The 12,507-nt window shown below is 34.8% G+C and overlaps 2 protein-coding genes across 5 annotated transcripts in view; one reads left to right on the forward strand and one right to left on the reverse strand.

Moving 5' to 3' along the window:
• The window catches only part of LOC107047890 (clathrin light chain), a 10,226-nt gene extending 4,075 nt beyond the window's left edge, over positions 1-6,151 (forward strand). The window contains exons 2-7 of one of the 2 annotated variants that reach the window (XM_015270792.1): positions 1,230-1,391; positions 1,599-1,715; positions 1,812-1,901; positions 3,373-3,484; positions 3,730-3,741; positions 5,793-6,151. In XM_015270792.1, the coding sequence (XP_015126278.1) occupies positions 1,238-1,391; positions 1,599-1,715; positions 1,812-1,901; positions 3,373-3,484; positions 3,730-3,741; positions 5,793-5,979 (672 nt within the window). In that variant the 5' untranslated portion in view covers positions 1,230-1,237 and the 3' untranslated portion in view covers positions 5,980-6,151. The remainder of the gene's footprint in view (positions 1-1,229; positions 1,392-1,598; positions 1,716-1,811; positions 1,902-3,372; positions 3,485-3,729; positions 3,742-5,792) is intronic. The other variant, XM_015270793.1, reaches the window with a different exon arrangement.
• LOC107047889 (ankyrin repeat and LEM domain-containing protein 2) lies at positions 6,146-12,149 on the reverse strand. Of its 3 annotated transcripts, none has more exons than XM_015270791.1 (4): positions 11,815-12,149; positions 11,392-11,717; positions 7,791-8,682; positions 6,146-7,551 (listed from the first exon to the last, which is right to left on the reverse strand). In XM_015270791.1, the coding sequence occupies exons 1-4, from the start codon at positions 11,939-11,941 to the stop codon at positions 7,256-7,258; spliced, it is 1,641 nt and encodes a 546-aa protein (XP_015126277.1). In that variant the 5' UTR covers positions 11,942-12,149; the 3' UTR covers positions 6,146-7,255. The 3 variants fall into 3 exon arrangements, with proteins under 3 accessions (XP_015126277.1, XP_015126276.1, XP_015126275.1); XM_015270790.1 differs by having other exon boundaries at positions 7,626-8,682; XM_015270789.1 differs by having other exon boundaries at positions 6,146-7,578; positions 7,626-8,682.
• Positions 12,150-12,507: the final 358 nt, after the last annotated feature.

Genomic DNA, 12,507 nt, shown 5'->3' on the forward strand with positions numbered 1-12,507 from the left:
ATTTTTGGTCAGAAATTCCATGAAAAACCGAAAAAGCAGGAATTCGGAACATACGCCCCTTTCACTTTTAAAATGGGTTTTTTGGCACTTACGCCCCTTTGATTTTAATGCGACGATATAAACGCAGAGGTTCCGTTTCCCCTTAAGGGAAGGTGAGTTAAAATGGACCTTCTCAAATGATCCATATCTGAGAAAACAATGCGATTTCAATAAAGCAGGTCCCATTTTGAAGCCTAACGAAATATCTCCAAAATAAACAAGTGGGAAATTGCTCTTGCATTGTATATAGTGTAGTTATTTTTGCTAATAAATTAGCAATAGGCTTCCGAATGGTTATTTTGTACATAATTTCTTTCTATCATGTATAATTCATTGTTTATTTAATTTTATAAAATCGAATGAGATTTCCTTTTACCTAATTTTGTCAGATTTTCAAATTAGTTGAATGTTATCAGCATCATTGTTCTTATTATCCTTTTTCTTCTACACAACCGATTGTCTTTTTTACAGTTCGACCTCACCCCTCAGCCCTTCGATAAAATGTTAATAGAAAATAGTTAATAGAAACGAATTACCTCAGTCTATATTTATTTCCATTGGCAAAAAATTAACTCATTGCATCAACTACTCTATCAAGTATTAATATTTTTAGAAAGGTAAAGGCGGTAATTCAGGAGCAAAGCGGTAAACCGATTTAAGTCGATTTTTACTATTGATCAGTTTTCAATAAATATCTTGGAATTTAAGGCAGATAGAAAAATTGTTGTCATAATCTTTTTTGTAGAGCGAATTGATATCTACAAAAAAAGTTTATACGAAAATTTCGGTACTTCCTTTAGATTCGGAGATATTCCTCCAAACTCAGCTAAGAAATAAGTCGACTTAAATCGTTTTACCGTTTCGAAACTGAATTTTACGTCATCGCCTTCCAAAATCAATTTGTTGATGACAATTTTGTAGACACGTTGTTTTGTGCAATTCTATGAATGATTCCAAATCATATAATGTACAATGTTCAGTCGATCAATTATTCATGAATAATTGGTATTTATTAGGGAAGTTATTCACCTGAAAATCAATTCACACAATAATTTTTTGTATGAGCAGATTATCATAATGTTTTTCAATATTTCAGACTCAACAATAGAATCTCTTTACATGAGATGAAAATCGAGTTGTTAAACACAATTGCAAAGATATGAAAAAATAAATCTTATCGATGATTTCAGATCATACAATGGACGGTTTCGGTGACAACTTTACCAATGACAATGAGGTTGATCCAGCAGCTGAATTCCTAGCACGTGAACAGGATCAACTGGCTGGTCTAGAGGATGAAATTCCTCCAGTGGTCATGAACACACCGGCAACCGCTCCCGCTGTAGCTGACGGTAAAGTACTTTGAAAATTCAGGTTCTCTCGTTGAGAATTATGTGTTGAAGTCACAAAAAATTACAAAAAGAGATGAATTGTGTTGATCGTTCATATTCATGAATTTAGAAATCTTAGTTCATTCAGTTTTGCTCATTTATGGTTAATTTACTTTGATTTTCGTTTATTCGTTTAATTTATTTTCCTTCTTTATTCACCAACGATAGATGATTTGTCTGGAAACTTTGAAAATATGACAATCGAGTCCGGTGGAAATGGCACCGGAAGTTTCGAGATGATAAATACCATCGAGCAGCCAACTGATTCAGAGTTTTCAGCCTCAGGTGACTCGTCGATTATTTATTTCATTTATTTAGTTCAGTTTGAATTTTTTTTTTCAATATTTGAAAATTTTTACTGAGTGCGGTTCGTTTCCTCAGAGGCTGCCCCAGCTCCATCACTTCCCAGGGAGGAGCCGGAGAAGATCAAAAAGTGGAGGGAGGAACAAGCAGCTCGACTCGAGGAGAAAGGTATTGTCTATAATCTAGAAGTTAGATGAGTCATTTGATTGTTATTTTTTCAATTATCTCGGTATGATAATGGAAAAAATATATAAACCGTTTTATGGAGAATTTCTTATCATACAATTATGTATTTCTGAAATATCTAAATAATTAGCGAATAACAATCATTAGGTACTCTTTCTAAGAATTCAAGCTTTGGAATCATTCAAATTTAAGTTTCCAATTTTTTGTGTTAGAATAATTAAGTATGGTTTAAAAAGTCTGAATATGTGATTTGTAGATGGTGTATGTATGTGTGTATGGGGTCTTTTTTCTTCATTTTTTTCGAAATTTTCTTAAATTAGCGATCAATCGGAATTCATGAATTTTTTCATAGATATGGACTAAAATTCAATTTTTCACACAGATTCTAAAAAATTTGATATTTTTCAAAAAACAGATTTTTCAACGATCACTCAAAAAATTGTCATCAAAATAGAATTAGTTATGCCTCCAAAAATTGATTACAATACTTTCTTGATTCTGTCAAAATATGTTGGGAGTTACACAATTCGTTGTTGAGTTACTGCTCATTGTTTATGCGATTTGACAGAGAAAATGGGTTTTTTTTATTATTGCTGAAAAAATCCTCCGCAATATCGATCAAATCAGTATATTTTAATGCCTTCTTAATAAAGTTGAAAAATGATTCGAACAGCATCTTTGCTCATCAAGTTACATAATACCGTTTTGAGATTTTCATATTAAAATCTCTATCTTTTTTAAACTCAGGTACCAGTCTTATGTTGCATACTTATTCATATTGATTCGTGGGCCCGATTAACTTCTGTCAGAAACTGGGTTAAACTCTGGCTAAATCCTAAAAAAATCCTGATTAAATCCTCGCTAAATGCAGATTAAACTTTGATTGAACCTGGACTGAAAACGAATTCGGGGGTCTAAATATAGAAAAATTTGACAGAACGAAATAATACGCAAAATTTTGATGACATTCCAATTGATTATGATACTACGACATGAATAAATAGAAAAGGAGAATAGTGACATACGAATTAAAAATAGAGAATCCATTCGGAAGCAAATTGCTAATTTATCAGCAACAATAACTATACTCATTTACAAAAAATGCAATTATGTCTCAAAGAAAAACCTGATGTACCCATACAAATGATGGAAATTTGGAATTGAAAGCTCTCATTACGTGCACATTATCTCTTTTATTTCTGAATAATTAATTCGGGTTTGTGAAGTAAAATTTTTATCAACGTAAAAATTTGTATCGGCAGCTAAGTCTATCCGTTGGAAAAACAAACTTTTTCAAGTCCTTGAGGTTTTATAGTAAACATATTTAAAAACAAAATGTCAATATACTTTTTGGGTCGATAGTTTCTTCAGCTGCAAAAAAATTCTTCGATACAAAATTTTGGAAGACTCCCATTCATTTTCAAACCACTAAATTTTAAATATCTTCATATAGATGCTGAGGAGGAAACGAAGAAGGAGGAATGGAGAGAAGCTGCCAAAAAAGAACTGGAGGAGTGGTACAAACATCACGCCGAGACTACCAGTAAAACAAAGGCCACAAACAGGTAAGTCTTATAAATCATAAATGATTTTATGAATCTGTTATTTTGCCTACCTCACTCCCATTGAATTTCAATTTTGTTATTTGTGTCAAGCCAATGTTGTAAAGCTAAAAAGGCAACTAAGCAATTGAGTAATTCAATATCTCAACGACATTATCCGTATTCTCATTGAATTCAGTCTTCGCGATTTTATATTATAAAATTTTACTATAAAGAGAAAAATCTATTATTCTCATTCTGCTTCTTAGGGAATCAGCCAAGTAAGTTTTTGAATTATTATACAATTATAATCAGCATGTCAATGCGATTCCAAAGCATTGAAGTCCTTGAATAAATGAAGAATTTACATTATGCACCGCACAGACTCGACGTAGCTAAGAGTCATCACAATAATCCACACGAAAATGTAATAAAAGAAACATTAGGAAATACTTTTCGAAAATATCTCGATGGAGATACGTTCGATGCTTCTCATGAAATCTAATACACGACGCTTCTGTTGATAAATTCTTGGGGTTTCATACAAGGCTTAGATCCATGGAGTAACTGATTCAAATGAATATTAATTGAGTAAAAAGTGAAAGAAGCCTAGTTGTATTTCATTAGAACAATGAGAACGCTTGGCAAATCGTGCGCATGCCAATTAGAACAACAAACAAACCAAATGTTCTTCTCCAAAAAATTTGATTGCAATTCTCACGAAAATGGTAAAAGACTTTCTGCTGGTGAGAATCTTCTGTATAAAAGATCTCTTATGACATCTTGCCTTGAAATTATCAGTTGTTGAGGTAATTTCATAAGAAATCCGTTAATGGAATATTATTCGAAATGAAAAATGAGATGACATGGTTTTTACGTGTCGAAAACTAGGTAGATTGCCAGGGGTATTTTATTCGCCCAACCCTGTGAAACAGGTTTTTTCACAATTTGGCTCACGATACTTGTCCTTGCAAAGAACTTCGTAGTTGAAAAAAGTCCTTTTATCTAGTTTATTAAGGATGTCTATCCAAAATCGCAAGAACTTAAAAAAATTGTTTTTTTTTTAACTGAGGGATGAAGATAATCCTTTCACTTTGGTACAAATTTCAATCCACCAACCCATATTCATTATTAAGAAATGAAATAGACAAAATGCACCAAAGGCATGCGCCAACATGCGCTTATAGGGGAGGGTGGGGTAAAATGGACACTTGACTTTTTAAAAAATATTCATAACTCAGAAACAGATTTATTAGTTGAGCTCAGTCTAAGCTAATCACCAACTGGAATCATTGTCCTTTCAATTGAAAAACAAAATTATTGCATTTCATGAATAATTAAACACGTTACGAACATTAAAAAAAAAATCAAAAGTGTCCATTTTACCCCGCCCTCCCCTATGGGATAGAATCATTCAAATATTTCCTCGTTTTGCCCGGTTACCCTAGATTTTTCTCTGGCGATTGGATTCAGTATGATTTAACACATTACCTTCAATTTTTATTTCTATTTTTAGTCTTCTAGTAGGTGAATTATCAATTTGAACATACATTTCATAAGAACCCGTGTATAAGGAAAAATTGGTTTATTCATTCCTGCCGAGACTATTGCGATTAATTTTTTTTTAACGTTAGGAAATTTAATTTTATATGTTCTGCTGTTAGCCGAAAAAATTACACAATTTTCCTTGACCATGAACAAAAAAAACATTTACCGACACTGGCTAAACATCCTTAAAGAATACTTTACGATATTTTACCCTGAAATGACTTGTCAAAATAATTTCATAGTGAATATCACAGGAGATTATTTTATAACAACAAATCTTTCATCGAGTGTTTTACCGAATCACCTAAATGATGAACGCTTTCAGAGAGAAATAAAAAATTTAAAAAGTCAAAAAACTGAAAAAATTAAATTATAAAGTTATTTCGTGTACAAAAAGGATTCTACTGAATGTTTCCATTAATCACCTCGATAATAGCTGATTTTAAGAAGAAATATCAGGAGATATTTTTGCAGTGGAGTCGATTTCCCCAAAAAAATCTTCCGGCATTTAGTCTCAAATAAATATGCCAATAATCGATTATTTTGTTTGAGGTGAGTCTATGAATGTTTCAACAATTCCAAAAGCAATTAAATTTTTCTGGAGCAGAACTGCTGCTTATACGTATCTCACACACCACAAACGCTACACTAAATGTTATGTTTTTTTTTAATACGAAAACAATTAGAAATATAGTAAAATGCCTCTGCATTTCCGGCATGACGAATAAAAGCACAGAATAAGCATCTTGAATCATAACGAAAAAACCCCCATGACATTGACTAGGAATGCCGAGAAGCAGTTTGTCGCTGAGGCGGACGAAGTGGAGCCTGGCACCGAGTGGGAGCGTATCGCCAAACTCTGCGATTTCAATCCAAAATCATCGAGAACATCCAAGGACGTATCCAGAATGCGTTCAATAATTCTCCAATTAAAGCAGACACCACCACCAACCACGTCCATCAATGCTTGATCAAATTAATTATCATGTGGGAATAATAAGTTCATATTGATGAAGAAAGGATAAATAAATATAAACTCATTAATTATCGTATGCACTAGGAACAATGGGACGGTTCCAAGTGCATTGAGATTGAGATCACTTGTAATGTTATTGTGAATAAAGTTTACGGATGAAATTAGAATTTTTGTCGCTCGTTTTATTTCCATCGAACTTTTGATAAATTATTTTTCCAGTTTTTTCTCACATGAAACGGTCAATGAAATGTTAACGGACGAAATAGTATCAGTAGAATTATTAATTTGTAAAAGCCATTGAAACACATTTTTCATGCTATGGTTTGTGATGATTCGTACAAGACTGTTCACTTTCCCTGCAGTGAAATTGGTTTTAAGGAAATTACATTTTTGATTTTTTCAATGCATCAAGTGTCTGAAAATTAATTGTCCATTGCTCACATTAAGTATTGTTGATAATTTTGTCCACAGACGTTTTCCCAAACCACGATTTTTATCTATTTCGAATGCAGTTGGGCTTTTATTTGTTCGTTGGTACATTTTCCATGAAACGAACCATTTTTTTAATGAATAAATCAAAAATAAATTATGACTAGGTGTTGAAGAGTTCATTAGTAATGTCATACGAAAATACTAGTACGAAAATTGAATTACAAAAACATAAATATAAAAAACTCAATTGAGGACAATGGAAATGTGTATTTGGCCTTAGGCCATAAGGTCAGACAAACATTTTTACAATTCAATTTCACGGTCGAAAAATTCAAATCATTAATTATTAATAGAACATGTTACAACGAATAGGAGAAGCCCAATCACATAAAAATTGAACGAAGATATTGCCTCAATGAAGAGTTGTATAAACAGAATTATTTTAAAAATTTCTAATCTCAAAAGACAATTAACATTCATAGAATCGATAAATCCGCATTGTGTTCTCCTTAACTGGGGCTTTCCCCTTTTGCAGTGAAAAAATTCAAAAAATGTTTTTTTCAAAACCCATTGCATCTCAAGGACTATCCCCTTGATAAACCCTCAAGATCGAACTTTCAGAGAAGAAATTTAAAGCAAATCAAACATCTCTCCTCTTCAATATTATAAAACACTTTTCAAAAATAGACTATCAGCTAGAATCGTTACTTTAAATTACAGAAAAAAAAAATATATTAGTTCACTGTTTAGGAATGAAAAAACTTGGCATATTTGAGTTTAGTTTGTTAAAGCTCGAGACATTTCTCAATGCTTTCTGCTACCACCCCTCATCCTTTTGATTATTTCTCCGGAGTAAGAAGTAGTCTCCTCCTGGGTGTGCAGACAACCACTTGATTCCTCTTTCTAGCGAGTTCGACATCATGCTTCCACCGATATATCAATGGAAAGATCTCAGCATCGATGGTCTCAGGCATAGCATTGATCACATCGATATCATTTTTCCCAGGATAGCTCCCATCAATAAACAGATTATCGTAGACAGCATCATCTTCCTCAGCAAGGCTGTAGTCATCCCCCGAGTCTTCAGCATCACTCCCAATCTGCGGTGTTTCTGGTGGTGTCTGGAACTTCTCATCTGCAATAAAATCATCAAGAGTTAGTGCTAACTTTGATTGTCAGTTAAAGTCCACAATCGATTATAAAAGTCACCTGCGTCGGAGTCAGTGCTGGTGTCAGTTGGAGTCGACCTGTTGAGCGAGCACATCTCCAGCTGTTTTATCAACATCTCCATGTCATCCAGCTCCTCCGATACTCCATTATCCCCAATCTCCTCCCCATCCCCACGATCAGAAGTTAAACGTCTCCTTCCTTTACCTGCATTCCTCATCGACATCTTCGTAGCCTTCTCAGCCTCCAGCTTCACCTTATCCTCCTGCAGTCGCGTAGACCTCGTCCTGAAGTATCTCTCCAGCTTGGACAGTCCCTCGATGCAACTGAGATCAGCAGCATCGTTCATAAATGGCCACCACTCGCTCCAGTTCACCTGGTACTCGTGTGCTAGCTCTCTTCCAACAGTTTCAAGTCCTTTCTCGGTGTTCTGGAGTCTCACCCCTGGGTCTCGGCTCCTTGGGCTGAGGAACGTGAAGGAGTCGTTGTGATCATTGGTTTTCGTTGGGGTCCTGGACATCCTCGGTGGGGTTTTCCATTTTCTCCTGAACTCGATAGCCTGGGACTTTGGCATTGGCCCAGCCATTGCCTTCACTTCGACTTTGGGGGACAGTGGATCGATCTTCAGTCTTGGAGGGCTTGACGGGGAGAAGGGCATCCCTATCGTTGGCTGGAGGGAGTTGTCCTCTGCCCTCCACACTGGCACGTAATACTGGTCCTCGAAGAGCATTCTTATTTCTCTGGCTAGACTCTCGTCGTCCTGACCTTTTCTACTGCAGACCACCTGGATGGGCGTCTGGCCGCACTTGTTTTTCACGGTTTTTAGGCACTGGGGGTACGACAGAAGGACCTTCACCACCTCGATCTTCCCGTATTTTGCTGCAAAATGGAGGGGAGTCTCGTTCAGACCCTTGTCGGGAGTATTCAAGTATAGATCCAACCAGATTTTTGCAGTTGTTTCGTAGGTCGATTTGCAGCCTTTACCGTACAGGAGCTCCACGAATTTTGGGTCAGATACGATTTCTAAGAGCTTCTCGCACATTTGGGCTTCTTGGGTCTTGGAGGACGCTATGTGCAAGGCATTGTATCTACAACCTTCCTGGAAAAGCAGAAATCAATGGGGAGAATTAACCACCTACACAAAAAGCTGAACGTAAATTACGGTTAAGGAGTTGTGTTTTACACTTTTTCAAGCGTATTTTACGGTTCAAATCGCCGTAATAATTACATAATAGTAATTTACCAAATGCGTACCAAAAAAAATTTTTTTTAAGCATGAATAAAAACTAAAATATATCGATTGCAAGTATTAAAGCAAAAACCTAGAAACAGAAATATACTGTTATTTAAAAAATTGCTCACAAAAACATCTTTTGTCATAATAAATAAACTCGAGAGGCACTACTGACCAAAGTTTATAGAAAAAAATTATAAATATAGTTCATAGACTTTTTTCAATACTAGTTTTTAAGGAATGTAAATATTGTAAATAATGATTGTTTATATTTTGAATAAAAACCTGTTTTAAAAAAAAAGTGAGTGTGGGATTGGCATGCGGGAGACCCGGGTTCGATTCCCGGCTGGGGGGGGGGGGGGCAAAATTTGTGACATCTAGTAATTTACAATGTTTTTTCCGTATTACGTTTATTTATCCGTATTTAACGACGAAGAAAAAAATTATTTAAAGCATAAAATACGGTGTTTTTTTCGTAAATTACGTACAAGTAAATCGTAAAATCTGTTTCTATTGAGATCGTAATTTACAATTCTGATTTCATACGGATTAAATACGCTTAGTGAAACGTAGAAGACGCTTTGTTTCAGCGTAATTTCTGTTTTTATTTTTACTATAAAATACGACTTTTTGGAGCCTAAATTTCTATTTTCATGACGGAAAAAGCCACTAGACATATTGGCATTGAGCGTAAATTACGTTTAGTAAACCGTAAATTGCGCTTAGGAAAATGTAATTCACATTGTATTTTTTCTGTGTAATTCTAGGAAGTAATTTTGTGAACATTCCAGCACTAAAAGGGTGAGGGATCCTAGGAAGACGTGGAATACACTCATCGCAGATTAGATTTTAACGCTCTGCTCTTTTTTTTATCTTCGATATGAGATGAAGTTTGTTTGATTATATCGTTGAGTCAACAGATACTGAAAATTCTAGGAAGTTTATTTTGTCACGCTATTAAAGATGTCAAAAAATGTTTTCGTCACTGAGACAATTCTCTACAAAAGATCCACACTTTCTCAATTTCTCTCGTTCGAGTCGGATTACATCAACTCGAACGTAATAGTTCCGTCAATTTCGCAAATATACTCGAAAATGAAGGATTTTATAGTGAAATGAAAAAAAAAAACTTTTATTGTAGTTAGGAGAGCTCTCAAGGACAAGAACAAGAAAGTTTTCTAAAATTTCCTCCAAAATCTACTCATCATAAAGACAATCGATTAATGAATCAATTCAATAGTTAATCAGATGAATCTTGACTCACATGTAACAGTTCAATTAATTTCTGGGATGCTTCGGACATTCCGCTTCCCATTCTAGCTGAGAAAATTGTTCACAACAAAATTCTCTTAACTCGACCTCCTATTCTGATCCGAGTCATGAATAAAATATCCAATATGATTTCAAGGGGTGTTGGACAACATGAAAACAACATTTATCTAATTGTCATTTGGCAACTTCTCCCTAATTATTTTAGCTGTAACAGGCTCATGACACGATAAATGTTTAGTCCTGTTATAAAATTAAACCTGTTATGTATGAAGATGCTGCGCGCCGCAAATCATCGCTCAGGAACTGAGTGACAAAAAGTTCATACATAATATTTGAACCAGGGACAATTTTTTATCGAAATATTAGTCGAAACTTTGATAAATAAATAAATTTCAAAATGCATCTTCCCCATTTCTCATAATTGTGATGCCAAAATTGTTGATCATGTTCAAAAAACTATTTCAAAAATTTATACGTTGGGATGTTTTAAGTCTGAGACCATTTTGGCGTACAGAATTGGATTCCTAAGGAAAAATCATGCAAAAAATAGTACTTTTAAAATTTTTCCCTCGAAAAACGAAAAAATTTCTTTCCACGGGTGAACCTCCCTTTAACAACAGTGGAAATGAACCAAAAACTTAATTATCAAGATAATTGAACATTAGACAAGACAGATCACAGGTGATAATGCAGTCAATTCTTCACATATCTCGAGCGCAACGAATCTTAGGAGAAAGTGTCCAGAGACATTTTATCAAGCTGAAGAAATTCTCCACAGTAAAGCCATAGCCATGTTCATAAATTATAATTACCGTTAAATTTTGAAACTGTTATTTAGTAAACATCACCCTTAAATTTTTAATTATTTTGGTAATCATCAATTTAAATATTCAAATTCTGAACTATTTAATTAATCAACAATTTAGGTACAAAGATTGCCGATTATTTGGTCAATTGGAAATCCCTCTTAAGAAATTAGAATTATTTACTCAATGGAAAAATTCGCAGTGCCACATTATCAAATATTTAATTCATCATCAATCGCAAATTTAAATTACTAATATCATACTATTTTTATATTTTGATGAATATATTTAAGCCTTTATCAATGTAAGTCGCAAATTCCTTTGATATTGATAAAATTTAATATTGATGGCCATCCCTGCAGTAAAGATCCTTTAAGATTTTCTCCTAAACCATGATTCTAACACGAAAATGATTGAACAATTGGTAAATGGGACAATTAGAAAAGTACGAACGAAATTTCTCTTGAAAATAATCTCTCAGGAATTGACCCCTTACCTGAAGAATTGCTGGAGTATCACCAGACGAAATGAGATACCTAGGATTCTCCCAGGCCATCTTGATCACAGTATCTAACTCTCCCCTCTCGATGTGCTTCCTGAAGATCACCAGTTCCTGAGACCTAGGGGCTCTGAACGAACTAGCTTTTTCCTCAGCATTGACTACCTGAACTTTCGGGAGTTTGTTGGCACCTGCCTCTTCGAAGCCATGCTCAGCGTATTTCTCAGCTGCTAACCTTGACTTGAAGGTCTTCAGGCGACCTGTACGAGAGGTCTTGATGACAGCCAGTGCCGCCTGTTTGTCCGTGTACACGTGGATTTCACCTACATGTCATCATTCAAGTTTTATCTAGTAGTTAACCTCCAAAATTCAGAGAAAAAGATGTCTTCTTGGTTAGATTCTGGAAACATTTTTATTTACCTTCAGCATCACCTTCGGAATCTCTCGGGATGTACACCGCATGGTAGACAAGGTCATTATTGGGGTTATCACAATGATTATTATTCACTCGGGATGTTTTGTTGTCACTCTCCTCGGTCTCCCCCATCCTGTCATTTCTCCAGTAACTCGGGAAAAAATAACGAGCCAGGGTTGCTGAATTTATCACGCGCACCGGTTGCCAATCCTCGGGAATTTGACATTCAAAGTGACATTCACCTGTCAATGCCTCGGCAACAACTGTATTTTTTTTGTTTTGGTTTGTTGTAGGTGGATAATAACAGAACACGTCAAAAGACGTTGGAACGTTTTCTCATTTTTCGAATCTCGAGGGTGGCAACACGCAGGCGCCATTTTCAAGGGTCTGCGCGTGCGCGAGGTACTTGGTCACCGGGAAATTATGAAATATTTCGGGTGGGGACGTACTTCAAGGCTTCATGTATTTATTTATTTAGTTTTTTAGTTTAGTTTTATTTATTTAGTAAAACATTTTATCAACTTCGGATGAGTGAATTAATCTCAATGAGCAGACAACAATTGAAAATATATTCCAAGAACTGGTAAGAATTAATGTAATCCGTGGTTTCTTGGAATTTGATTGTTATTTCATTTAATTAATTATTCTGTCAACTTTAAATGCGTTGATGAATTCCAATCAATTGATAGTAATTGAAA

This window comes from Diachasma alloeum, unplaced genomic scaffold, assembly GCF_001412515.2.
Source record: "Diachasma alloeum isolate Michigan unplaced genomic scaffold, Dall2.0 Dall_scaffold_78908, whole genome shotgun sequence".
Classification (NCBI taxonomy): domain Eukaryota; kingdom Metazoa; phylum Arthropoda; class Insecta; order Hymenoptera; family Braconidae; genus Diachasma; species Diachasma alloeum.